Source organism: Oncorhynchus kisutch, linkage group LG24 (assembly GCF_002021735.2).
Source record: "Oncorhynchus kisutch isolate 150728-3 linkage group LG24, Okis_V2, whole genome shotgun sequence".
Taxonomy (NCBI): Eukaryota; Metazoa; Chordata; class Actinopteri; order Salmoniformes; family Salmonidae; genus Oncorhynchus; species Oncorhynchus kisutch.
Window position 1 is genome coordinate 15057984 of NC_034197.2, and position 26294 is coordinate 15084277.

At 40.6% G+C, this 26294-nt stretch overlaps 3 protein-coding genes and 1 pseudogene across 5 annotated transcripts in view; 1 reads left to right on the forward strand and 3 right to left on the reverse strand.

Moving 5' to 3' along the window:
• LOC109868901 (protein prickle) overlaps positions 1-4467 on the reverse strand; it is a 32266-nt gene extending 27799 nt beyond the window's left edge. Inside the window, exons 1-2 of one of the 3 annotated variants that reach the window (XM_020458651.2) lie at positions 4193-4464; positions 3993-4057 (exon numbers count right to left, since the gene is read on the reverse strand). In XM_020458651.2, coding sequence (XP_020314240.1) covers positions 3993-4034 — 42 coding nt within the window. In that variant the 5' untranslated portion in view covers positions 4035-4057; positions 4193-4464. Of the gene's footprint in view, positions 1-3992; positions 4058-4192 lie in introns of all 3 variants that reach the window. The other 2 variants (XM_031803537.1, XM_020458652.2) reach the window with 2 other exon arrangements.
• A 1318-nt stretch (positions 4468-5785) lies between these two features.
• On the reverse strand, positions 5786-13411 carry LOC109869333 (proteolipid protein 2). The gene is made up of 5 exons (XM_020459413.2): positions 12692-13411; positions 8510-8662; positions 8226-8324; positions 7975-8071; positions 5786-7884 (listed from the first exon to the last, which is right to left on the reverse strand). Exons 1-5 carry the CDS (start codon positions 12785-12787, stop codon positions 7877-7879), a joined length of 453 nt encoding a protein of 150 aa, XP_020315002.1. The 5' UTR covers positions 12788-13411; the 3' UTR covers positions 5786-7876.
• A 7808-nt stretch (positions 13412-21219) lies between these two features.
• Positions 21220-22317, reverse strand: LOC109869616 (synaptophysin-like; annotated as a pseudogene).
• Positions 22318-22332: 15 nt separating this feature from the next.
• On the forward strand, positions 22333-26237 carry LOC109869615 (uncharacterized). Its single transcript, XM_031803538.1, has one exon. The coding sequence runs from the start codon at positions 22631-22633 to the stop codon at positions 23843-23845; it is 1215 nt and encodes a 404-aa protein (XP_031659398.1). The 5' UTR covers positions 22333-22630; the 3' UTR covers positions 23846-26237.
• The last annotated feature ends 57 nt before the right edge of the window (positions 26238-26294 follow it).

Consider the following 26294-nt stretch of genomic DNA (forward strand, 5'->3'; position numbering starts at 1 on the left):
TTTTAAAGTGGAAATGACAAGTTTGCATTCCATGCTGCACAGGAAAATTATCTGCAACAACAGGGATCAAATTAAGACTGCACATCTGTATAGGAGAGCGTACACATGAACGCTCGCAAACGCACATACATACACCCTACTTTAGTTACTCCTTTTGATCTTGATAATACGCTTTATCCAACAAGGCCGCAGAAAGTTCGCTGTTAGACCCTTTACCTAAAAGCTGACCAGTGCCGTCATAGCCATACAATGCTAATGCTAAGTAACACTTTGTTGCTCTTATACCCATGTTATAACAATCTGTTTACATAGTAACGCTGTTACAATGCATAGAATAACAGATGCTGGAATGGAGACAGCAGGATGTGTTCAGTGTTTGAGGAGTTAAACGTTAACTCAGGGGAGTGGGTCAGGGGTCACAGGCCTGTGCAGCCTAACTCACCGAGACATGGTAGTTACACTACACACTGGGCTGGACTCAGATACATCAAACACACAAGCCTGCAGGGAAAGCGTCACTAAACATCACACCACACACACACATAGGCCTATCTTGCTCTTCTCTCTGGAATGTCAGGAACACATCCCCGTTCCCTACAATACGCTATCATACTGTATTAGGCTTGAGTTGTATACCGTATACCGGGGTATTTGGAAATAGCCATGGGATGGTTTTTTCAATACTGTCGAAACTATTTCTTTGAAGTTCGTTTAATACATTTGAATATCTGCAGTCAACTTGTGCAATACGTTAGGAGATAAAGAAGATCCCATTCTTCATTTTACCCGTCTCATTATTTTTTATTATGAAGCTTACGTGTAGTCCCCAGACACATGGTGTTTGTTTACAAGCACAAGAGACCGGAGCTTTGTGAGTCACTGACTATTGTGCAGCACGCACCAGGTGATCTAGTTACAGTATGGAATTCACAATTAAATGTCTGCGAGCTTGATATCTTATAACCATACTGAACAAAAATATAAATGCAACATGAAACAATTTAATTGATTTTACTGACTTATAATTCATATGAGAAAATCAGTCAATTGAAAATAATAAATGAGGCCCTAATCTATGGATTTCACATGACTGGGAATACAGATATGCATCTGTTAGTCATAGATAGCTTAAATAAAAATGAGCCTCAGGATCTCGTCACTGTATTTTTGTGCATTCAAATTGCCATTGATAAAAAGCATTTGTGTTTGTTGTCGGTACCATACCATTACCCCACCATGGGGCACTCTGTTCACAACATTGACATAAACAAATCGTTCGCCCACACAACGCCATACACGTGGTCTGCGATTGTGAAGCCGGTTGGACGTACTGCTAAATTCTCTGAAACAACTTTGAATTGCACGCTTCCTCAAAACTTGAGACATCTGTGGCATTGTGTTGTGTGACAAAACTGCACGTTAGAGTGGCCATTCATTGTCCTAAGCACAATGTTTACCTGTGTAATGATCATGCTGTTTAGTCAGCTTCTTGATATACCATAGGTGGATGGATTATCTTGGCAAAGAAAAATGCGCACTAACAGGGACATTAACGAATTTGTGCACAAAATTTGAGAGAAATAAGCTTTCTGCATATGGAACATTTCTGTGATCTTTTATTTCAGCTCATGAAACATGGGGCCAACACTTTACACATTGAATTTATATTTTTGTTCAGTGTACTAAGTGAACTTTCTAAAATGTGCTAAATGCTCTGCAGTTGTGCATTTGGTAGGCTAATTTAGTAGCTAGTTATCTAGCTTCTTGCAAAATCAAGATTCTCTTGGTAACAGCAGAGAATCCCCTCCTGGATCAATAGCCATGCAATCTAATGTTTGTTTTGTGTGTGGAGGAAGCTGAGTAGCATTTTTGAGTTACTTGTATAACTTTATGAGCTGGGATGTCTTATGGTTTGGCGGTATCCAAATTTTCATATCATATCATCATTCTCTCATCCTCGGATTTACAGTATAACGGTCTTCGTACACAAGGAGGCGCTAAAAAAGCAGATTGGGTGTCTATTACCAGAATGCAAATAAATTCACTAACTAATAGATAATTTCAATAGAGGCTGCTGGCTAACGAGTGCACAAATTGCAAAGACAGGAAATCCATCTCACAAAGTTATAGAAGTATAGGTAGTTTTTTTTGGCGAGCTTGGACATTTACAAGCAAATGTGAACGAGAGACATTGTGCAAATGAACAAAGTTTTGACGCATGCTTGTCTTAAGGAAGAACAGTACTGGCTCTGGAGCAGCATGTGTACATGCTGTGTCTGTGTGGAGTCGCTAGGGCAACAGGCCTGCCTGCTGAGAAAAGAGGGAGGAGCAGGTGGGCAGAGAATGGAGAGGGGAAAAAGAAAATCTATGCAAGGAAATCAAAAAGGCGCTTTGACTTCTCAAACACAGCAGAAAGTAAACACTATATGATGCTCCGTCTCCTTATTAAATTAAGCCACTTACTTAGCTGACTAGCAAGTTAAACCAACTACACAGCTGGACTCACCAGCTCCCGATTTCTCCAGTTGTGTTATTTACAACAACAAAAAACATGTGACTGGCTCAACTGTTCTAGGGAACTATGGTAAGCCCTAAGCTTCATAATGTAAAATTATATGACGTGAAATAAAGAACACAATCTGCACAAACTGTATCAAATGTTTTCAACAGGTAGCCTGGCGGGTAGGAGCGTTGGGCGAGTAACCAAAAGGTTGCTGGGTCGAATCACCGAGCTGACAAGGTAAAAATCTGCCATTCTGCCCCTGAGCAAGGCAGTTAACCCACTGTTCCCCGGGCACCGATGATGTGGATGTCGATTAAGGCAGCCCCCCGCACCTCTCTGGTTCAGAGGGGTTGGGTTAAATGTGGAAGACACATTTCAGTTGAATGCATTCAGTTGTACAACTGACTAGATATCTCCCTTTCCATTCAATGCCCTTGTTAGCATTCGCTACGGGATTGTACATGTACTTGTTAGCATTGCTAACCTTCATATTATAGAGGCTCAGTGAGTATTTCATTATGTTGTCAATAGGGATTTTTATAAGAGAACTACAGGGATAAAATGTTCTGGTAATAATGCTTGTATTGCTTCCTGAAAGTTGATCCTCTCTTTGACTATGAGAGGCTGACACCAACCAAACTCACTTGGCTTACTGTGTTGTGTCTTGACTTCAAGTCACCCTTTCAAGTAACTCATGCCAAAACCGAAGAGGCCTAATGTTGCAGCTATTGCATGTCTCAACTACCTGCATGTTTAGCTTGTGATAGGAGGATTGTGTCAGGCTATTAAAATGATGCTGACTAAAAGCTTTATTTAAATGTTTTAAGCCTGCATAGGAAAGGAGACACATACTCCCCTGCATGCGCCTTATGGCAACATTAACTGCCTTTAGAAATAAATGTATATATATTATATATATATATCTCTGATATAATGTCCAAATAACACTTCCACAGAAGTTCTTATGGAACAGATACTGTAGTTACAGAGTAGTCATGAATGCAGACCATAGTGTGGATCAGATCACCATAGTGTGGATCAGATCAGGGGGGGGGGGCTATACTTCGAAGTTGTCTAACCCTAACCTGTGCAGGTAAATGCCATCGAAGAAGTGACCTTACGCCCCTCCCACGCAACCACGATTCAACTCGAGTCATAAAACAAAGAACGGAATTTCTGTAAACTAAATCAAGGGAAGCAAAGCAACTTTTCAAATTATAACATACAAAAACGCATAGCGCATAGACAGGTCTATAATCAAGCCAATAACAGTAAAACAAATACTTAGCCTAATCAATGTTGGCTGAACAAAATAGCCTAAAGTTATATATTTACTTGCAGCCTACTCGATAACCTTTATGAACGCTATTCATCGTCAATAAAGGTATTCTAAACGATGCAAGTACTTTCCAGATAACAAGATACCCTGGACTCTAAAAAAACACAAAACAATGTCACAACATACTGTAGTTCTGACGGATCTACTTACCGAGCGATTCGACCGTAGCTTTTTAGATCCGCGCGTGAACATGTCGATGGTTCAAGAACAAGCGGCTTGGTTGTTTCCAAATAGTCAGAGGTTTTTTAAAAAATAGGTTGATGGATACATGAGGCATCTGAATTCACAGGACAAAGTAAAAGTATGTTCCAATAAATCGTGTCATACATACAGTACGAACTAGTACAAACCTCTTCTTGGAGTTTTACGCACAGTCGACTTGCTGGAGTTGTCTGAAAATCACTGACGCACACGTAAGCACCCTACACCTAGATGACTGCACCGGGTTTCAATGTCTATTGACCGCACTCATTGAGTGGAAGCCCACTGCGCTGTACGATAGTTTTACCTACGCTACACCCTTCCTTCTGCCACTCTTGTCCCGGGCCCAGACAGTGCGCTCCTCAAATTGAGGTTCATCATTGCCCATTTGTTACCATGTTCTTCTTCGTGTGCTTTCCTGGCAGACTAGAGGATGTGTTGAATATTGCTGCCTTTTACAGGTCGGAGTGCGGATTGCACATACTGGTCACCGCAATTAAAAGCCGAATGGGAAAAACTGAAATTTCATCACCATCTAACCCTGCACATATACACTATCCCCAGAAACCCACCACCCCATCTCACTACTTTGGCCCTAAATAATCCAACACCAGGTAGCCGGCCTGGGAGGATGGAACCCCTTCTCTCAAAACTTCTTGTTTATCTTCTGATTAAAATCGTTCATCACCAAATATTTCTCTGCTGCTGCAGCTACCACATACATTTTCTGTGATTTCCACTCCATCAGTGCAGTTGATCACTCACTGGGGTGCTCCGAGTCAACTCACTCACCCTTAGGCTTTCCTCTGCTCTCGCCATTGCCTCAGCATAGGAAACTGTTGGCCCCACTTTAACTCTGGCAACCTCAACCCGTCTCTCTCTCACAGGACACTTCGGATCCCCAGCTGCATCGGCACCACCACAGTTGACACACAGTGCTTTCTCTATCCCAACTGTACACTCCCTCTGACTATGCCCTCCTGCACATTTCTCACATCATGGGATCTCCCTTCTACACACTGCTGTAACATGTCAGAATCCCTGGCATCTAAAGCACTGGAGAATAGGCCCTCACAGAATAGCAAATACAAGATGACCTGACCTTGTCAGGTAGTTTCCCAAAAGGCTAAGTTCATTTTCGAACAATAGGGATCCTATTGGCTCTATATGGTTCCAATGATGAACTTAGCCTTAAAATGCTTTTGGGAAACTGGGCCCTGTTCTGTTTGGAACAAGCACAACATCAGGGATTCATTTCCAGTCTTTCTTGTATGTCCAATGGATTGTGACTCCCCACTGGGTTTTTTTAATGATAGGAGCACTAAACGAATAATGGACAATCAATTTAAATGAGTGGCATTATGGACACCATGTCAACATTCAAATCGGCCAAGAATACCAAAACTCTTCCCAATGTCGGCCTTATGTAATCCTCAAAAAGTTCTGTGGTTTTGAATCCCATTTGGTCTATCACCTGCATAGATTGGTAAATTTGTTAACTTCTCAAATTACCGACCAGTCAGATATCATATTCAAAAATTAAAACATTTATCTCCATCCTATGAAAACATTTTTAGAATTGCAGGAAATTAGCTGTACATCTGCTAATTTTACTGAGGGGGGTTCAGATCAACCAAAGACTCATAGTGAAAGGGTGTTTTGTTGACCTAGTTCCCTGAAAATGAAACAAAATATGTTATCTAGGTCAAGTGAAATTCTAAAACATTAGTAATTATTCGTAGTATTTTGCAGCATTCGATTTTATTGCATTTAGGCCTGTGTGAACAAAAAAATATAAAGTACAGAATGAGCCCTGGTCAGGTTCCAATTAGAGTGCAGCTGCTTCCATCTAGTGGTAGTTTAAGAGAGAGCACTCAGATCCTTGAACTTGTGAGTGACACAAACCAGTATAGACAGTCATTAGTAAGTACTATGTATATAACAATGTGATTATACAATGTGCAGACACAGTTATTAGAGAGGTTCCTAATTGAATAACAACTTTCTTTTATTGCGCAAAGCATTGTGTATATGCCTCAATATTTCAAATAAACACAAAAGTATGAATAAATACATTAAAAACCTCGATATAAACCTCGGAATAAAACATTAAGGCCAAATTCTTCCTTGAGAAACGTACTTTATATTTTGGAGATAACATTCACAAAACATATTACAATTATAACATAGGCATCCTGAAATGCAACCACATAACTGATCAAATGCCCTTCTTTGCTAATTCATTTCATTAATTGCTCATTCTAAATGAGTTGTTTTTCTACGAGTCTATAATAAAAATATTAATGTTTACTACTATAACTGCATACAAACTGTCTAAATACTTTAACAAGGGGGCACTAACTGAGGTAACATTTCTCTTGTACAACATTAAATCTCGTTAAAATATCTTATCTATCATTGGTTAAAAAAAACACAAAGAAAAACTGGTAAGCAACACACGTGACCTGAATTAGATTATTTCAAAACCAGGATAATGAAAACATGTTGTCCCATTATTTTCCTATGGCAAGAGTACTCATGAGAAGTTATTTGGTGGCAAATGAACATCAAACCTTACCATGAGTGCAGGGTTAATTGTGGCCAGTAGGCCTTACAGTGCTAGGTAAGTAGAAAAAGAGGCAAAACAACAACCAATGCAACTAAGGCACTACAAATGTTTCCAGCACAGGAGGCTGCTGAGGGGAGGACGGCTCATAATAATCGCTGTAACAGAGTGAATGGAATGGTAACGAACACATGGCAACCATGTGTTTGAGTTTGATACCAATCCATTTATTCTGTGCCAGCCAGTACTAAGAGCCCGTCCTCCCCAATTAATCTGCCTTGACTAAGGGCTAGATTCTATAGCAGATACGTACTAGCAGACACCTGCATAGCGGTGTTTTGGTGTGTCGGAGATGGAACTGAGTTAGAGCTGTCAAATCCACAAGCGGCTCCTTGTGTTAGTTTATCTCGGACCATGCTATTGGATGCAACGAAACCGACAAATCCCATGCAGCCACTTTACAAGTTCAAACACTGCTTGATGTTTCCATTGTCTATATCTCGATTTGACTGATAGGCTACAAATCCCCACCATCCAAATGAACATGAAAACATGCATTAACCTACACTTTCTATCGCCGTTTTGAATTTATAACTTAGTAGGATTAATAAGGAAGGAAGTGGTTTGTGACACAAGAGCAGCCTCTCACCTATTTGTCAGTTTATACTGCAGTGACACCTCCAACATATGTCAAAACATCCGCTATGCCGGCTAACACTCGATCTGATTAAATCAAGGCCTAAATGCAAGCAAAATTTGGCTTAATTCAACCAGCACAATTTTAATATATTACAGTGGGTTATGGAGAGGGCTATGACGCTGAGGTGAAATTATGACAACAAAGAGAGAGAGAATGCCATTTGTACCAAAATTGGCGATGTCCTAGTGTGAACTTTCCAGAGCTTTCCACCTCCTTATGCTGCATAATATTGACATCTTTCCCTTTTTCACCAGACTAAAGATTGAACAATGGGACGGTAGAATTGTACACCGAGACTGGAACAGCGGTTGTCAAGGGAATCCCTCCTGGAATTTACATGGTTCTTTTGAACATAATGATCTCAGTGCAGTATAACATTATCCTCTCTGTGTCAGCCATAGATAGTACAGTAGATGTTTCTCTCTTCTGACCCTAACATTGGTTAATTTCTGCTATTAATCTCTTCATTTGAGCATCAAACTTCATTCCAATCTGCTGCACTTCTATCTCGTCCTGCACAAATGTAATTTTCTTTCAATGACTAAGATGGGGTTTATCTTCGAGGGCTTAAACATCTGTAAACAAAGCAGGGAACAAAACAAAGAAAATGTCAAATTCCAAACTGTAGTTCCCAGCAAAGCTGCAGCCTTACCCAAAATACCCACCAGTGGGCGCTGCTGTATCCTGCCTGTTGCTCTTGATGACAAGGATGATGGTGTAGACGTCATAGGCAAACAGGATCCCAGCCAGCAGGCCAAACACCTAAGGGAATGGAATAATGTTTAATCTAACCACCAAGTTCTACTTTCAGTGATGAATTGGGCTGAAGGATTTAAGAGCTGAAGTAGTAAATAATTTGAGATGCTTTCATTTGTATCTGTTAAAAAATCTCAGGCTGGTTAGACATTTGACTCACCGCTCCAGCAATAAGGGCATCGTCCCCTGTTCCACGAAGCATACAGACTAGAGAGGTGATGGTGTACAGGGCTGCACCAATAGCAGTACGGAAAAGATCCTGGTAGGAGACCAACATTAGTGAATGATTGTCCTTCTAAAGGCACTTGGAAAGTCCTTGTGTTACTGTTAGTTTTGATTTGAATGCATCTTTAATTTGTGTCTGTGTGCTTCTCGTTCTCCCTGTGTCTCTCTGTGTTTGTGTGTGTGTGTGTGTGTGTCTGTGTAAACATATACTGTACTCACACTCCAGACCCAGTTGACCGCCTGAATGGTCTTGTCCATTTCCATCATGAAGACGACAAAGAAGATGATGGCGAACACCATCTCACAGATGGCCACCGCAGAATATCCATTAAATGACGCAGCATAGCAGATTAGGATGATTAAACTGATGAGCTGAAAGAAAAAGGACAGAAAATTTATATTGGGGAGAGAGAGAGGAAGAAGACGGAAAAAGCAGCCTGCGTCGAAATATTTGACACAATAAACCCACTCACATAGTCTGTGGGGTTAAAGACCCTGTGGTGACGCAACAAATCAAAAACTGTCCCAAATCACACGAAACAACAACAAACATAGAAAAAAGGGTTTCAAAATGGTTCTACAGCTGTCCACCAAAGGAGAACCCTTTTTATTTCCAAGTAGAACCCTTTTTGAAAAGGGTTCTACATAGAACCAAAATAGGTTCTTCAAAGGGTTCTGCAATGGGGACAGCCAAAGAACCCTTTTTGATTCTTGTGTAGGCATTTATGCCAATCAATTTAGTAGTTTATATCACACTGACTAAGACACCAGGTTTGGGGTTTATATTTTTTATCCTCAAAAAAGAAAGATCTTTGAAACTAATTCTTAAATGGTGAAACTGCCACATCCATTTGTGACACCTCACTGTTACGCCACAGGAAAAACAACTCTGAAAGACCCAGTTAAGAGCAGTTCTTACGCTAAACTATGAGGAAATGACAAACATTTCAATGATTACAGCCATTAACAAACTAGAAGCAGTAGCAGAGTGGCAATCCATATCACAGAGAAATGAAAACACACGCGCTTACACAAAGAAATGCCAGGGGGGAAAAAATCTACTAGAACTAGCTTCTGTGAACATTATGAGATGCAAAAGACCAGTGTCTACTTCATTTATAATAATAGGTACTGTTATAAATACAGAACTACTGCAATGACTTTGTTACTCAGCTTGCATGGAAGCAATTTCTCCCTGGGTGTGTTTCACTTTGACTTCCGGCAGTAGCTATCACAAAGACATGTTCAAGACCAATCATGTCAGATTCGAAAGATGGAGTGGAGTTAGTCTCAAATGTCAACTCAAAGCTACTTTGTAGAGGTGGAAAAACACGTTTAGCATGTGTGATCTGAAGCATGCAGAGTATGGTTGTCAATTATCCACCACTGAGTCTAAGATCATGGATGAACGCTTGTTTCGGAGTATGACACCGATAGCCCATTTAAATTCAGAAGCCATGTATCCTCTCTAAGCTCTATGTAAACTATAGCATGTAAACTATTTGAAACACCCACTCTCTCTCGTCCCGTGACTTTCATACTTTCTCCTAGGCTGTTGTGATCTTCCACAGGGGATCATCCACCTGACCTGCGAGATGTGAAATAACCCTGGAATGTTAAACCAGGCCATGTAGCGTTGCAAGCTAAGCGATTCCTGCATTCCCTGTCCCTGGCTGCAGGAACCTCACGTATCATCTGAAATGTCCATTACCTCTGCAAAGCACTGACTCTTAACGTGTGGTAAAACACTGACCACTCTACAACTCTAGAACTAGAACTCGCTAGAATTTAATTTCATTCTGTTATTTTCCATTCAATGAGAAAACTCAGCCTGTGAGTTACCACCTCCTTTAGAACAGAACACCTGTTAAACACATTACTGTTTATCTTTAGAAATGGAGAGATTAGTCAGTGCTGATTTTTTAGGACAATGACAACCCGTAGACCATCAGAATTCATGCAACACCTCCACCAGAGTAGTGGGATGGATCTCTCCAATAAACTTACATGGGTAACAAAACCGCCAGAGGACACCCACGAACCTACAATACACCTCAAGGATGTAGAGCACATAATAAAAACACCACAGAGAAGCCTTAAGACCTGATTCTTAATGATTTTCAGATATGTCTATTCCTGGAGTGCCTTTACATACAGTACCAGTCAAAAGTTTGGACACACCTACTCACTCAAGGGTTTTTCTTTATTTGTACTATTGTCTACATTGTAGAATAATAGTGAATACATCAAAACTATGAAATCACACAAATGAAATCATGTAGTAACCAAAAAATGGTGAAACAAATAACAAAATATATTTGATTCTTCAATGTAGCTACAATGCCTAATTCACACAGTCTCCTCTGAACAATTGATGTTGAGATGTGTCTGTTACTTGAACTCTGTGAAGCATTTACTTGGTCTGATATTTCGGAGGCTGGTTAACGCTAATGAAGGTAACCTCTGCAGCAGAGGTAACTCTGGGTCTTCCTTTCCTGTGGCAGTCCTCATGAGAGCCAGTTTCGTCATAGCACTTGATGGTTTTTGCTACTGCACTTCAAGAACTTTCAAAGTTCTTAAAATGTTCCATACTGACTGACTTTCACGTCTTAAAGTAATAATGGACTGTCATTTCTCTTTGCTTATTTGAGCTGTTCTTGCCATAAAATGGACTTGGTATTTTACCAAATAGGGCTATCTTCTGTATACCAAAGGGTCGGAAACTTTCCGGTAAATTTCTGGAAATTTTCAATTTCCAGAAATTTACAATACAAAAAATTACTAAAAATTACAATACTAGGTGGGGTGAATATATTTTATATGACATACATTAATTTTTGTAAACTAGTAAATAGCCTACAGCAAAGTGTGTTTAAATAATTTCTAACTCGTTAACAATTTCCGCTCGTTAGTTTTTGCTATGTGGGGTTTAGCCTGCTAACTGAGGAGTGTTAATTCACCTGTTTCCATACATTTTTTATTTTAAAACATTTATCTTTTAAAACATTTATCTTACAAAGGAGTTGTTTAATCTAACTGCTTAATTATTTATCTGTACTTGGAATTGTTTTTTTCTTACTATTTCTTTTTTAATCTATACAGAAAAATGCCACAGGCACTATCTGATGTCTGGAGACATTTCACTGCAGCTAATGTAGAAGGAAAAGCTGTGTACATTTGCAAATACTGTGTCAAATCATATGTGAAGAATGCAAGAATCATCTGGCCAAGTGCATAAAGTTCCCTCAGCGTTCACAATAAGCAACCTCTCACAAAAGTCCCTCTACTTCTATTCGAGGTGAAAATGATGAATCAGATGAATCAGATCAGATGATGAATCAAATACAAATGGTATAGAGAGAAATAGGGCTATAATTCCTACAACCTAAAACTTCTTACCTGGGAATATTGAAGACTCATGTTAAAAGGAACCACCAGCTTTCATATGTTCTCATGTTCTGAGCAAGAAACTTAAACGTTAGCTTTTTTTTTTTACATGGCACATGTTGCACTTTTTCTTTCTTCTCCATCACTTTGTTTTTGCATTATTTAAACCAAATTGAACATGTTTCATTATTTATTTGAGGCTAAATTGATTTTTATTTATGTATAATATTAAGTTAAAATAGGTGTTCATTCAGTATGGTTGTAAATGTCATTATTACAAATAAAAATTGTCTGATTACATCGGTATCTGCTTTTTTGGTCCTCCAATAATCGGTATCGGTGTTGAAAAATCATAATCGGTGGACCTCTACTTTCCACCTCTGATTATTCCCCAAAATACGCAACTCTAATACGAACCCTACATTGTCACAACACAACTGATTGGCTCAAACACATTAAGGAAAGAAATTCCACAAATGTACATTTAAAAAAAGGCACACCTGTTAATTGACACGCATTCAAGGTGACTATCTCATACAGCTGGTTGAGAAAATGCCAAGAGTGTGCAAAGCTGTCATCAATGCAAAGGGTGGCTACATTGAAGAATCTCAAATATAAAATATACTTTGATTTATTAAAAGTGACCGTTGGAAGCTCTTTGGCTAACCCTTGGCCTGACCCCCAACCCCAAGAGCACATGGTTCTCATTCCAGGTCCTCGAAGTCCACACAACTGTCTCAAAGATTTTATCGTACTATATGAACAAATCAATGGTATAGCATCATGGAAATACTCATAGATCTGTATATGTTGCAAAAATAGTGTAGTAAAGTAACAACACAAAGTAGTATGTCATCATATTGGTCTATTCTAGGGAATTATATTCTATTTCTACAACAGACCTTCCATTCATAGTTTGGCTACTACTATTGCAGTAAATTCAGGCAAATTTACAGCGCTAGTCTACTCTTTGTGTGAGTGTCTGCCTATAACAGTGACAGGGAACAAACTTACTATTTCTGCAGCGAGAATTGTTCCTTTTCGAGTCTTCACGTAACACTTCGACTTTTCCAAGCAGCCCGCAGCGACAACGGTCTCAGTATCAGCCATAACTAACTTTAATGTAGAGTTTAACAAATAATTTTAAGGGCTGTATTTCCCTTTGCAAGGTTGCAAAACTCAATGAAGACAACTTTGCAGCTAAATTACATTTAGTAGAACAAGTGGACTGATGTTGTCTCCTAACTGCGGGTTAACATTTTGTTTTTTTTCTCTCCAAGTTGGGACTACTTCGAATGAGTGAGTACTTTCAACTACATGGACATAGCAAAACTAAAAAACGAAATAGGAAAGTGCACGTTTAAATTGACTCGCTTGGAGGAAGTAAAGAACGACAAAACGGACTAGTATTCTGCCAGCAGCACAAACGATGACGTCACGTTCGTATGTTAACGAGGAAACCTTCAAAATAGAACCCCAGTGAAATACACTGTAATAGACTATACATGGGACACATATTGTCTTGTAGAGAGAACATGTCTACCTGTCACAGCTAAAGTGGATGGGGAATACTTTGTATGATCTGTACCAACCAAATACACTGCATTAGGAAAGTATTCAGGTCCCTTGACTTTTTTCCACATTTTGTTACATTACAGCCTTATTCTAAAATGGATTAAATCGCCCCCCCACCATTAATCTACACACAATACTCGATAACGACAAAGCAAAAACAGTTTTCAAAAAAATGTTTGCACATTTATAAAAAATGTCAAATGTAAATTTTACATTTACATAAGTACTCAGACCCTTTGCTGTGACACTCGAAATTGAGCTCAGGTGCATCCTGTTTTCATTGATCATCCTTTAGAGGTTACTACAACTTGATTGGAGTCCACCTGTGGTAAATTAAATTGATAGTACATGATTTAGAAAGGCACCTGTCTATATAAGGTCCCACAGTTGACAATACATGTCAAAGCAAAAACCAAGCCATGAGGTTGAAGGAATTGTCAGTAGAGCGCCAAGACAGGATTGTGTCGACTGCTACACCTGGCGATCAGCGAATACCTTGTCAGGCAGCGAAACTGTTCATTCAGCCTCATTTACTGCCTTTAAAAAACATAGCTGATATGGCTGACTTGCTTCAACAAATGTGGTTTCTACTGACAATTGAGATGTACAAACTATGGCATAAGGGAACGACAAGCGTATAAGTGGCAATCAGTAATTTCGATTAAGACATCAATGAGTGAGCTAGGACAGACAGTCAATATAACTATTTGTTCAGCTCTTTTGAAATGTACAGTGACAGAATTCAGAATATGGGTCGTTCTTACAGTGTTGTCCCTGTACACCAAGTCAGAACAGTAGGATTAATAAAGGGGGCATTTAAGCAGACAATGAAAGCTCTTACAATATTTGATGAATATACATTTCTCTAAAACAGGTTATAGGCTACATGTGCACCACCAAGTCAGAACAGTGGGCAAAATTAAGAGGGGAAAATAGACCAAATTATTAGGGTGAGGCACATGGACTACTAACAGCTTACTACACAACATACACTTAGTATTACTTTCTTAGCTACAGTATACATATCTCCCTGCCATATTACATCATTTATGCAGCAGCATACAATACATTTTTGGACTCAGGAAGGTGGCACGGCAGTTTTTCTTGGGCAAATTTTGTCATCAAACTTTGTCATCAAAGTCTGGCATTCTCTGGATTTATGGTGCTTTCAAGACAACTGGGAACGCGGAAAAAAAACTAAGTTGAATCATGATGACGTCAGTGATCTTCAGGTCGTAGCTCTTGAAAGAGGCCCAAGTTCCGGATTTACAATTCCGAGTTGGAAGACCATTCAAAACGTACTTTCTCAGTCGGAGCTAGTTCTTTCCCCAAGTTCCCAGTTGTCTTGAACTCACAGATTTCACAGTTCTGAGTCAACAGTTGTTTTGTGCGCAGCACAAATCATGCCTCTTTGACAGCATGGCCATTATTAAGTGCTTATAATTTTAAACTTGGAAAAGAGACCCTTAATCCCAGACTTGGAACCCCACATCCACTCCACTGAATAGCAGGCTAGTGATTGCTTTGCAATGCATGCAGTTAGCTACTCATTCTTTCCAAACCACTCATTGTTGAATTTGCGATTTCCAATTTGTTGTGTAATGTTTATGTCCAATGGCCGATGATCACTGATACATTTTATCTATCATTTCTCTTCATATTTCTCTTCACATGACAAGGATTAAAAAGGATTTTCCAGTAAATTGTCAACTTGATTCATGATGATGACTGCTAGCTAAAATTTTGAAATTATGATGTTGACATGATCAGTCCAATCACAGCTTCTGTAGATATAACGTGATTTGATGTCATTTTATCTGTAGCCAATGACCTTGAGCCTTCTTGGATGGGCACTTCAAATGTAACTCTATGGCATCACCCAAGGGGCTTGACTTTTCGAGGTCTACCCTTAGACTTGGCAGTGACGTAGTGTCCCAATGAGTGACAGAACACTGAACCAATCACGACACAACTAGAGAACAGTACCAACACCTACGCTCCGTATTTTCTGCTGGCTGCCCCACCACCACAGAAAGCACTGAGCTAGGCTAAAACACCTGCATTTTGTAGCTGCCTTTCTCAAGAAATCAAAAAATAGACCATGTTTGTATGCGACTTTATTAACTACATCATTATTATTATTTTTACACTGTTTGTAAACTGATATGTGACATGTATTAATGCCAAAATAACATGCAAAAAATTCAAGCCCCCCCCCCCCCCCCCCCAAAAAATACACTTCTATTCAAAAGTTTGGGGTCACTTAGAAATGTCCTTGTCTTTGAAAGAAAAGAAAAGAAACCCTTTGTCTTTGAAAGAAAAGAAAAGAAACCCTTTTGCAATTATGTTAGCACAGCTGAACTGTTGTCCTGATTAAAGAAGCAATAAAACTGGCCTTCTTTAGACTAGTTGAGTATCTGGAGCATCAGCATTTGTGGGTTTGATTACAGGCTCAAAATGGCCAGAAAAAAAAAAACTTTCTTCTGAAACTCGTCAGTCAGTCAGTGAAATTTGGTGGAGGATCAGTGATGATCTGGGGGTGCTTCAGCAAGGCTGGAATCAGGCAGATTTGTCTTTGTGAAGGACGCATGAATCAAGGCACGTACAAGGTTGTCCTGGAAGAAAACTTGTTTCCTTCTGCTCTGACAATGTTCCCCAGACTCAGAGGATAGTTTTTTCCAGCTGGACAATGCTCCATGCCACACAGCCAGGTCAATCTAGATGTGGATGGAGAACCACCAGATCAAGACCCTGTCATGGCCAGCCCAATCTCCAGACATGAACCCCATTGAAAACCTCTGGAATGTGATCAAGAGGAAGATGTATCGTCACAAGCCATCAAACAAAGCCGAGCTGCTTGAATATTTGCGCCAGGAGTGGCATAAAGTCACCCAACATCAATGTGAAAGGCTGGTGGAGAGCATGCCAGGACGCATAAAAAATGTGATTGAAAATCATGGTTATTCCACCAAATATTGATATCTGAACTCTTCCTAAGTTAAAACATTAGTATTGTGTTGTTTAAAAATGAATATGAACTTATTTTCTTTGCATTATTCGAGGTCTGACAACAGTGCATATTTTTTGTTATTTTGACCAGTTGTCATTTTCTGCAAATATATTCTCTAAATGACAATATTTCTATTTGGAATTTGGGAGGAATGTTGTCAGTAGTTTATAGAATAAAACAAAAAATGTCATTTTACCCAAACACATACCTATAAATAGTAAAACAAGAGAAAATGATAATTTTGCAGTGGTCTCTTAATTTTTTTCCAGAGTTGTATATATATATTTTTTTAGCTCACAATGTGGGGCCCTGCCCCACCTGCCCTGGACGACGGGTTCCCACTGGTCGAGTCACAGATCTGGGAAAGGGTATCAAAACATTGTGTTGTACATATCCAGCAGCACTTCGTTCTCCAGCCCCTCTATAGACCCCAATGTAATAGACTGTACGTGAGATACAGTGCCTTGCGAAAATATTCGGCCCCCTTGAACTTTGCGACCTTTTGCCACCTTTCAGGCTTCAAACATAAAGATATAAAACTGTATTTTTTTGTGAAGAATCAACAACAAGTGGGACACAATCATGAAGTGGAACGACATTTATTGGATATTTCAAACCTTTTTAACAAATCAAAAACTGAAAAATTGGGCGTGCAAAATTATTCAGCCCCTTTACTTTCAGTGCAGCAAACTCTCTCCAGAAGTTCAGTGAGGATCTCTGAATGATCCAATGTTGACCTAAATGACTAATGATGATAAATACAATCCACCTGTGTGTAATCAAGTCTCCGTATAAATGCACCTGCACTGTGATAGTCTCAGAGGTCCGTTAAAAGCGCAGAGAGCATCATGAAGAACAAGGAACACACCAGGCAGGTCCGAGATACTGTTGTGAAGAAGTTTAAAGCCGGATTTGGATACAAAAAGATTTCCCAAGCTTTAAACATCCCAAGGAGCACTGTGCAAGCGATAATATTGAAATGGAAGGAGTATCAGACCACTGCAAATCTACCAAGACCTGGCCGTCCCTCTAAACCTTCAGCTCATACAAGGAGAAGACTGATCAGAGATGCAGCCAAGAGGCCCATGATCACTCTGGATGAACTGCAGAGATCTACAGCTGAGGTGGGAGACTCTGTCCATAGGACAACAATCAGTCGTATATTGCACAAATCTGGCCTTTATGGAAGAGTGGCAAGAAGAAAGCCATTTCTTAAAGATATCCATAAAAAGTGTCGTTTAAAGTTTGCCACAAGCCACCTGGGAGACACACCAAACATCTGGAAGAAGGTGCTCTGGTCAGATGAAACCAAAATTCAACCTTTCGGCAACAATACAAAACGTTATGTTTGGCGTGAAAGCAACACAGCTCATCACCCTGAACACACCATCCCCACTGTCAAACATGGTGGTGGCAGCATCATGGTTTGGGCCTGCTTTTCTTCAGCAGGGACAGGGAAGATGGTTAAAATTGATGGGAAGATGGATGGAGCCAAATACAGGACCATTCTGGAAGAAAACCTGATGGAGTCTGCAAAAGACCTGAGACTGGGACGGAGATTTGTCTTCTAACAAGACAATGATCCAAAACATAAAGCAAAATCTACAATGGAATGGTTCAAAAATAAACATATCCAGGTGTTAGAATGGCCAAGTCAAAGTCCAGACCTGAATCCAATCGAGAATCTGTGGAAAGAACTGAAAACTGCTGTTCACAAATGCTCACCATCCAACCTCACAGAGCTCGAGCTGTTTTGCAAGGAGGAATGGGAAAAAATTTCAGTCTCTCGATGTGCAAAACTGATAGAGACATACCCCAAGCGACTTACAGCTGTAATCGCAGCAAAAGGTGGCGCTAAAGTATTAATTTAAGGGGGCTGAATAATTTTGCACGCCCAATTTTTCAGTTTTTGATTTGTTAAAAAAGTTTGAAATATCCAATAAATGTCGTTCCACTTCATGATTGTGTCCCACTTGTTGTTGATTCTTCCCAAAAATTACAGTTTTATATCTTTATGTTTGAAGCCTGAAATGTGGCAAAAGGTCGCAAAGTTCAAGGGGGCCGAATACTTTCGCAAGGCACTGTACATGTTAGCTTGTAGAGAGAAAACGTTTCTACCTGTCTCGGGCTAAAGTGGGGTGGAAAATACTCATTAGGGTCTCTACTGACGAAAAATGGTTTGTTTTGGAGGTGGACTGTCTAGTACATACCCAGCAGCATTTCTTTCTCCACCCCTTATAGTCTATTACAGTGTATTGCATTGGGGTATATGGAGGGGGTGGAGAATGAAGTGCTGCTGGGTATGGACTACACAGTCCCCATCCAAAACTAACCATATTTAGTTAGTAGAGACAATACTGAATATTTTCCACCCTATTTTAGCTGAGACAGGTAGACAAGTTGTCTCTCTACAAGCCAATAAGTATCCCATATAACGTGTATTGCATTGCAGTGAATGGAGTGGGTGGAGTAAGGAGTCACCAGCACACTGTATTAAACCTGCTGCCCAGCACAAGAGACCCATCCATTCCATTTTTGCAGACTCAATTGAGTAATTCAAATGTGTGTTGTCGCATGAGGGTGGTTTTGCCTAAACTGTTGTTTGGATTCACTGTTACTGTGTGGATTGACTTTACATTTACATACATTACTTTACATACGTAGTGCAAAAGCTATCCTTGTGACAATCTTGAATAGGGTTATGTGTCATTCAATATGGTTTCAAGTCTAGTGGGTAGAACCAGAAAGCCATAGACCATTCTAAACCGGAAAGCCATAGACCGATCTACCCTATGCGGTTTTTGTGTGACAAGCCTCTGCTTTGGCAACAGCTTCGAATATGTCCTTGACAACTAGAACTGCCTACTGATAGGCTACTGGTAGGCCTGAAAGTTGCAGGCAAAAAGTCACTTCCCGTACGTGCGGCACATACTAGAAGCTACTTACCCAGGGGGGTTGTGAGCAGTTGTTTTCAGAGCAAACAAGACTGGGAACAGCTGCCGCTATGCTTAGGGATGTATGACACATGATCTTTTATAAAATGTGTTATTTCACTTAGGCCTGCTTTGCTCTATGCAGAATAGAATAGTATAAAATTGGAATAGGAATATAATAAAACTGTGTTGTTTATTGATTGTTCATTAAACCCAAGTATTGGACGAGTTTAGATTTCTTTTTACCATATAAAAATAGCTTTGAATATTTTATCAACACTGATTATGAAAAAACATTCATTTGAGTTTCAACTGTAGAATTCTGGAAAACAGATATCATGCCATCATGTGGCAAAGCAGTAGAACTGCATGCGTTTAGGAGGTGGTGACGTGTGCCATGCGATGTTGGTTAGCCGAGTAGTAGGCCTGCTTACCTTATACGCTCAGTGAACCTCATAGTACAACATAAATAATACATATGATCTACAAGATTATAGACATAAGACAAGACATTTAACCTTCAACAGAATAATTTCAAGTTTATTTCATTTTTTATAATATAAGAATGCAAAATATATATTTTTCTTTGAATTGTCATAGTCATTATCATAAATACTAATAAGAATACATCATACACTGTCACGGCCGTCAAAGGAAGTAGACCAAAGCACAGCGTGGTGAGCGTACATATTCCTTTTACTTAGGATGACCCCGACAAAAACGATAAACAATACAAAAAACAACCGTGAAGCTTAAGGCTAAAGTGCCACAAACAAAGACAACTTCCCACAAAGAAAGGAGGGAAAATGGCTACCTAAGTATGGTTCCCAATCAGAGACAACGATAGACAGCTGTCCCTGATTGAGAGCCATACCCGGCCAAAACATAGAAATCAAAATCATAGAATGCCCACCCCACATCACACCCTGACCTAATGCTCAGGAAGGAGACACGTTCTGTCTTTGAATGTACTTTGGTGTGAAACGTGCAAATCATTCCCAGAACAACAGCAAAGGACCTTGTGAAGATGCTGGAGGAAACAGGTACAAAAGTTTCCACAGTAAAACGAGTCCTATATCGACATAACCTAAAAGGCCGCTCAGCAAGGTAGAAGCTACTGCTGCGGTTTGCAACTGCACATGGGAACAAAGATCATAATTTTTGAAGAAATATCCTCTGGTCTGATGAAACAAAAATAGAACTGTTTGGCCATAATGACCATTGTTACGTTTGGAGGAAAAAGGGGGAGGCTTGCAAGCCGAAGAACACCATCCCAACCGTGAAGCATGAGGGTGGCAGCATCATGTTGTGGGGGTGCTTTGCTGCAGGAGGGACTGGTGCACTTCACAAAATAGATGGCATCATGAGGTAGGAAAATTATATGGATATACTGAAGCAACATCTGAAGACAAGAACTGAAAAACCGTGTGCAAGCAAGGAGGCCAACAAACCTGACTCAGTTACACCAGCTCTGTCAGGAGGAATGGGCCAAAATTTACCCAACTTATTGTGGGAAGCTTGTGGAAGGCTACCCGAAACGTTTGACCCAAGTTAAACAATTTAAAGGCAATGCTATCAAATACTAATTGAGTGTATGTAAACGTCTGACCCACTGGAAATGTGATGAAAGAAATATAAGCTGAAATAAATCATTCGCTCTACTGTTATTCCAACATTTGGTGATCCTAACTGACCTAAGAAAGGGAATTTATACTAGGATTAAATGTCAGGAATTGTGATAAACTGAGTATAAATGTATTTGGCTAAAGTGTATGTAAACTTCCTATTTCAACTGTATGTATTTCATTGAGCATATTTATAAGAACTACAGAGAGAGAGAAAAAGAGAGAGCGAGGGAAAGAGAGAGGGAACACAGAGGAAGAGACAGAAAGTCAGGTGTCTCTATACCGCTCGATAAAAAAATAATTAAAGGAATGAATACAAAACTGCATAATGGAATAATATGAATGAAAAACAATATCAGTTTCCATTGTGATGATAACTATAGAAGCAAAATATATCGCTCAATACGCACCTGTCCTGTTATCATTTGGCAATACAGTTTTTCTTCTATCCAAACAGAGGATTGGCAGTACAGCGGGTAGGCCAACCTGATTATTGTAGCACATTTACTTTCTGTGTGATTTGTGTGAAATATATCGGAGCTGCTCTGTGCTGTCACCTTATGATGAGCCAAACATACATCATATTACATAATATGCTCTAACACTTACAGTGGAAAGAACAAGTATTTGATACACATAATTTGCATTTTATTGCATCTTCCATCCCTCCCTCCTCTTGTCAACTCACAGATGCACAAACAGAGGAGTGTGGAATTGTGGATGGTGGTCAGGCACCACACTCCCAAATCACAGGGTAGAGAGAGAGAGAGAGAGAGAGAGAGATCAATTACAACTAATGTATACATAAATCCACATAGTCTGTATTCCCTTTGGAAGAGTAACATTAATACAGTATTTCTCAGTCGATTACCTCGGTATTCTCAGTGTTGCTCCAACATATGTACTGACACTCACCAGCTTCCAGGTGCTGTAGGGTGGACCAGCTCACATCTGATTGGCAAAGGAGGTGGGCTGCTGTTCGTATCCCCCCTGCTGATAGTCTCCGCCTCCCTCTGTGTATCCGCCCTGGCCATAGTCAGGCTGGTAACCTCCCTGGGTCCCGGCATAGGCGCCCCCATGTTGTGCGTAGCCCTCTTGCCCATAGCCTTCCTGACCAAAGGACTCTGGAGCAGGCAGAGGGAAGATGCATACGTGCCTCCGAAGGCTGCCATCCAGCCGGTCTCTTTGAACACGAACCACAGGTTTCCTCCCCACAGGATCAAGTTCAGGAAGCCAAACGCCTGGGGGATGCATTGAAAAAAGAAGAAGAAGAAGTCAATATGTAGTAGTACAGGTTTTTTCTGTCATATCCTCAGCAGTCAGCATTTTTACTAAATAAACCAATCCTGAAAAACTTACCACAGATGTGTTGAGACCAGAGACGACAGGGTCGTGGACGTCACGGCAGCGGTTCTCTGGTTCGTCGCATGCCTCGATCAGTAAGAGTGTGGCGAAATCCTGCACGGAGCCTTCACCGTGTGCTGCCACTTTAAGAGCGCATCAGCAGTAAGGAAGGAGGAAATAAAGACAGCCTGTTCAGCTCTTTGGGGAAGAGCTCTTGGGTGGCGCGACAGTTTGATTGTGTGGGCTGTGCTGCATAAGTTTTGTTTGTTTTCAGCGTGTGTAGATTATAAAGTATTTAACTCAATCATCAGTGTAATCGCTCTAGGTCGTGGTTGTTTTAGTTTGGGACTGCGCCGGTTATGGTCGCATGGATTAGTAGCAACATTTTGTGAAGCTTTGACATACAAACCAACAAACCATCAAACCATCGGATATTCAAGGAAAACTGCAACGGTTCAAAACACAAATGGAAACTAACCATCATCATGTCGTATTCTTTCTTGAGGAGGAACAAAAACAGAGAGCAGATGAGTCAGCCTCTGTTGTGAAGGGAGTGTGTTCTTATCTGAAGGAAGTTATGGAGGACATGAAGAACTCTCTCACAGGGGAATTACGATTTTCGATTGAACAGACTCAAAAGGACACCGTTAATGAGATGGAAAAAGCACAGAAGGACACAGACCTTCAAATAGAAGAGCTGCACCAGGAGGTAATGCAGGGCTTATCCCTTCTGGACAAATCTCCTGCACCTCCCTCAGGATTTACCTCTGCCACTGGCTTGGCCAGTAATAGAATAGGAACAGGTAGCACGACAAAAACCCCTCTGAAGATACTGTTAAACAGAACTCCCGTTGCCACTGTCATGCCTCCTCTAGAGCGCTCCCTCCCTATCAAACTACTTTTCCCCACTTTTGGCAGCCCAGAAGATGATGATCCACTGTTTTTCTTATCTACGTGTAATGATTTTCTTTCTATCCGGCCCCTTACTGACTTGGAGGTTCTTGCCACCCTCCGCAGTGTTCTCCATGGTACAGCAAGAGACTGGTGGGAGATAGCCCATGAACATGTGTTAACCTGGGAGGAGTTTCAAAAAATATTCCTCTCAGAGGACTATGGGGATGAACTGGCAGAACGTGTCCGTAACAGAGTCCAGGGTGAAGCAGAGCCAATACGGGACTTTGCCTTCTCCTATCGCGTTCTATGTAGGAGATGGAAGGCTGACATTACTGAGCAGGAGATGGTCAAACTCCTTCTTAAGAACATGGTTCCCCGCCTTGCTAGGCAACTTCGAGAACGTGTGCAGAATGTGGATGATCTGGTGCGTCTGGGGACTCAGTTTGAGAAGGACTGGAAGCACCACCTCCAAACTAAAAACCCTGTTCCCTCATCCCATTATACCCATAACTGTCCTGGGGCTAAACCATCTCAGATATTTGTACCCAAGATCCAGGTCAAAAGTCCAGTGATATGTTGGAGGTGTGAAGTCCAACATCCGCCAGATTCTGGCCCGCTCTATGTCCAGCGTCAGGATTCAGGAAAAGGTCAGAAAGGACAGAAGACCGAAAGTCTAGACAGGCGTGGTGGCTTGCATACAATTGGGTCAGCCTTAATGCCCACCATGAAGCCTTTAGACAGCACAACTACCTTGTCTGGGTCGGTGGCTGCCTTCACAAACCTTTAGCCCAGGCAGAAGAAGCGACCAGCCAGAAGAAGGTGAACACAGACGTCACAACGAAGTCCTGAGGAGCATCAAGTTATAAATCATTAGCAACATACATCATCATCAATTTCAAATCCTCAACAGAAATGTAATCAATCTCATCATTGTCATCATCATTAACATCATTATCATTACTAGAATATTAATAATAGTAGCAGAGGTAGTGGAATATGGTTTGGAAGATGCATACTAGATACAAGAAGATCGAAAGACAAACTCACAATCCGGGCTCCCTTGCAGCCTTCACGGTATTTCTCCAGAATGAAAACATACTGTGGTGGAATATTCTAATCAAGTGAGAGAGACTTTTTCATTTCTTCATACAATCATCTTTATTCAATATTGATTAATTATTTCAATAATTAAGACCACACAGCCCAAAAGTCTTGACTGTTGGGCCGAGCAGCCTACCCTTTACAGACCATGTGGTTTCTTATATAGCTTATACCAAGAATGCTCAGTCATGGCTGGTTCAACCCCCTCCCATATAGATTGGGGGGCACCACAAGCCACTTTGGTTGTTCCTGTGGTCATCTGCCTCTGGTGTTATTTTTAACCTCGTTTTAGGTTCCCAGATTCCAGGATAATTAGGAATACTGAGGTCTTTGTTCTGTTCCTCAAGGCTCTCTCTCTCAGTGACACCCAGCATATCTTATCTATGGAATGCCAGGTGTAGGTTTTTAGGCTCCTCTCAGTTTGTAGGTTCTTAGGCTCCTCTCAGTTCACACAGACATTTGATGAGAAGATGGGAATCAGAGAGAGAGAGACAACGAGAGAGGAAGAGAGATGTCTAATTGGGTTAATATAGATTCATTTTCCATCCATGACGCTTGCAGCCCAGTGGTACTGTAAAAATGACAGACAAACCATATTTGTGCGGGTTCAGGGGGCTACGTGTGACTGATTAGGCTTACTGACCTGAATGGATACTCAAACTCCACCTCAATGCTCAGGTCACTCTCTGACTGGTTTTTACACTCCACACTCATCTTGAACATGCCAGAGTAGCTGCCGCATGTCGAGAAAGCAAAGATAGCAAAGATCTGAAAGATACAGAGGGGGGAAGAGAAGATGAGAAGAGTTAGAGACAGGACGTCGAAGTTAAAGGAAAGTGAAAGAGAAGGGGCTGAACAATTTAGTAGTGAGATCAAAGGAATGGGGAAAATAGGGTTGTAAGGATGAGACATGTGGGGAGAAGCAAAATACATCTAATAAATTGCACTTATACTGGAATGAGTTTTTGGAGATTGTGCTCTGTCTAGGAATTAGCATAACCCTAGTTTGGTCTGAAATAGGTGTTGATGAAAGGAAAGTCCATGCAGTATAATGCCAACCCCCGCTAAAGGCCTACTGTTACTGAAGAAGCTGACACTGTGGTTTCACCACCTGCTGTGTCTTCTGCACTCCAATGTTCCACCAATCACAGCAGGCTGTTGACAAAGGCACCCAGAGTGCAAATCAATGTGGCTATATCGCCAGCTTACAGAGCTACACTTGTTGCCATGGTTACCCCGACACCTAAAGTTGTGCACTTGAGGTATTAAGAAAATACAAGAAGTGTAAAATAACATGTTTGGTTGATATGGATGTACTATCTGTTGTACCAAATAAGTTATGATCTACTCTTGGCATCAGGCTACATTACTACAGTAGTAGAGTATTGTAACCCAGCGCTTGTGCACGTGAACGCTTATCTACTCTCTTACACAAACACACACACACACACACACACACACACACACACACACACACAGAGATGCATGCTGCGCAAATACATTTGCCATCACAAATACACACACGCACACCTATCTGTATACCAACCTGCTCTCATACTCTGGAATACATTGCTGTAAATACTCAGAATATATTTCAACATGGCTTCGTCGAGCCTTCAAATATACACAGATTCTTCCACACTTCTCTATTGATGAAAAATGTACAGATGGTACGTGTAACTAATTTCCTTATCTCATTTTTATCTACAGCACTAACACAGTCACACCTCCTCCACTTCCTCTCCTTATCAACAGGTTTTAATAATGATTATAGAGGAGTGTGAGGGGAGAGGATGATACTTTTAGTTTGAAGAACAGGCAGATCTAGCACCAGGCTACTTAGCTCTCCCACATCCTTCAACATAGTTACTCTAAATTCACAACGTTTGCCAAATGATCCTCTTGTAAGATTGTAGTCTAGCATTCACAGTAACATAGATGATCATCATTTTCCTTGATCTGCAACAAACAAGAACTTCAAGGCCTGGTTAATTAAGATGCTTTGTCTGTTCACACTGATGCATCGTATATGTCACTCCCTTAATGCATCGGCACCACCACAGTTGACACACAGTGCTTTCTCTATCCCAACTGTACACTCCCTCTGACTATGCCCTCCTGCACATTTCTCACAT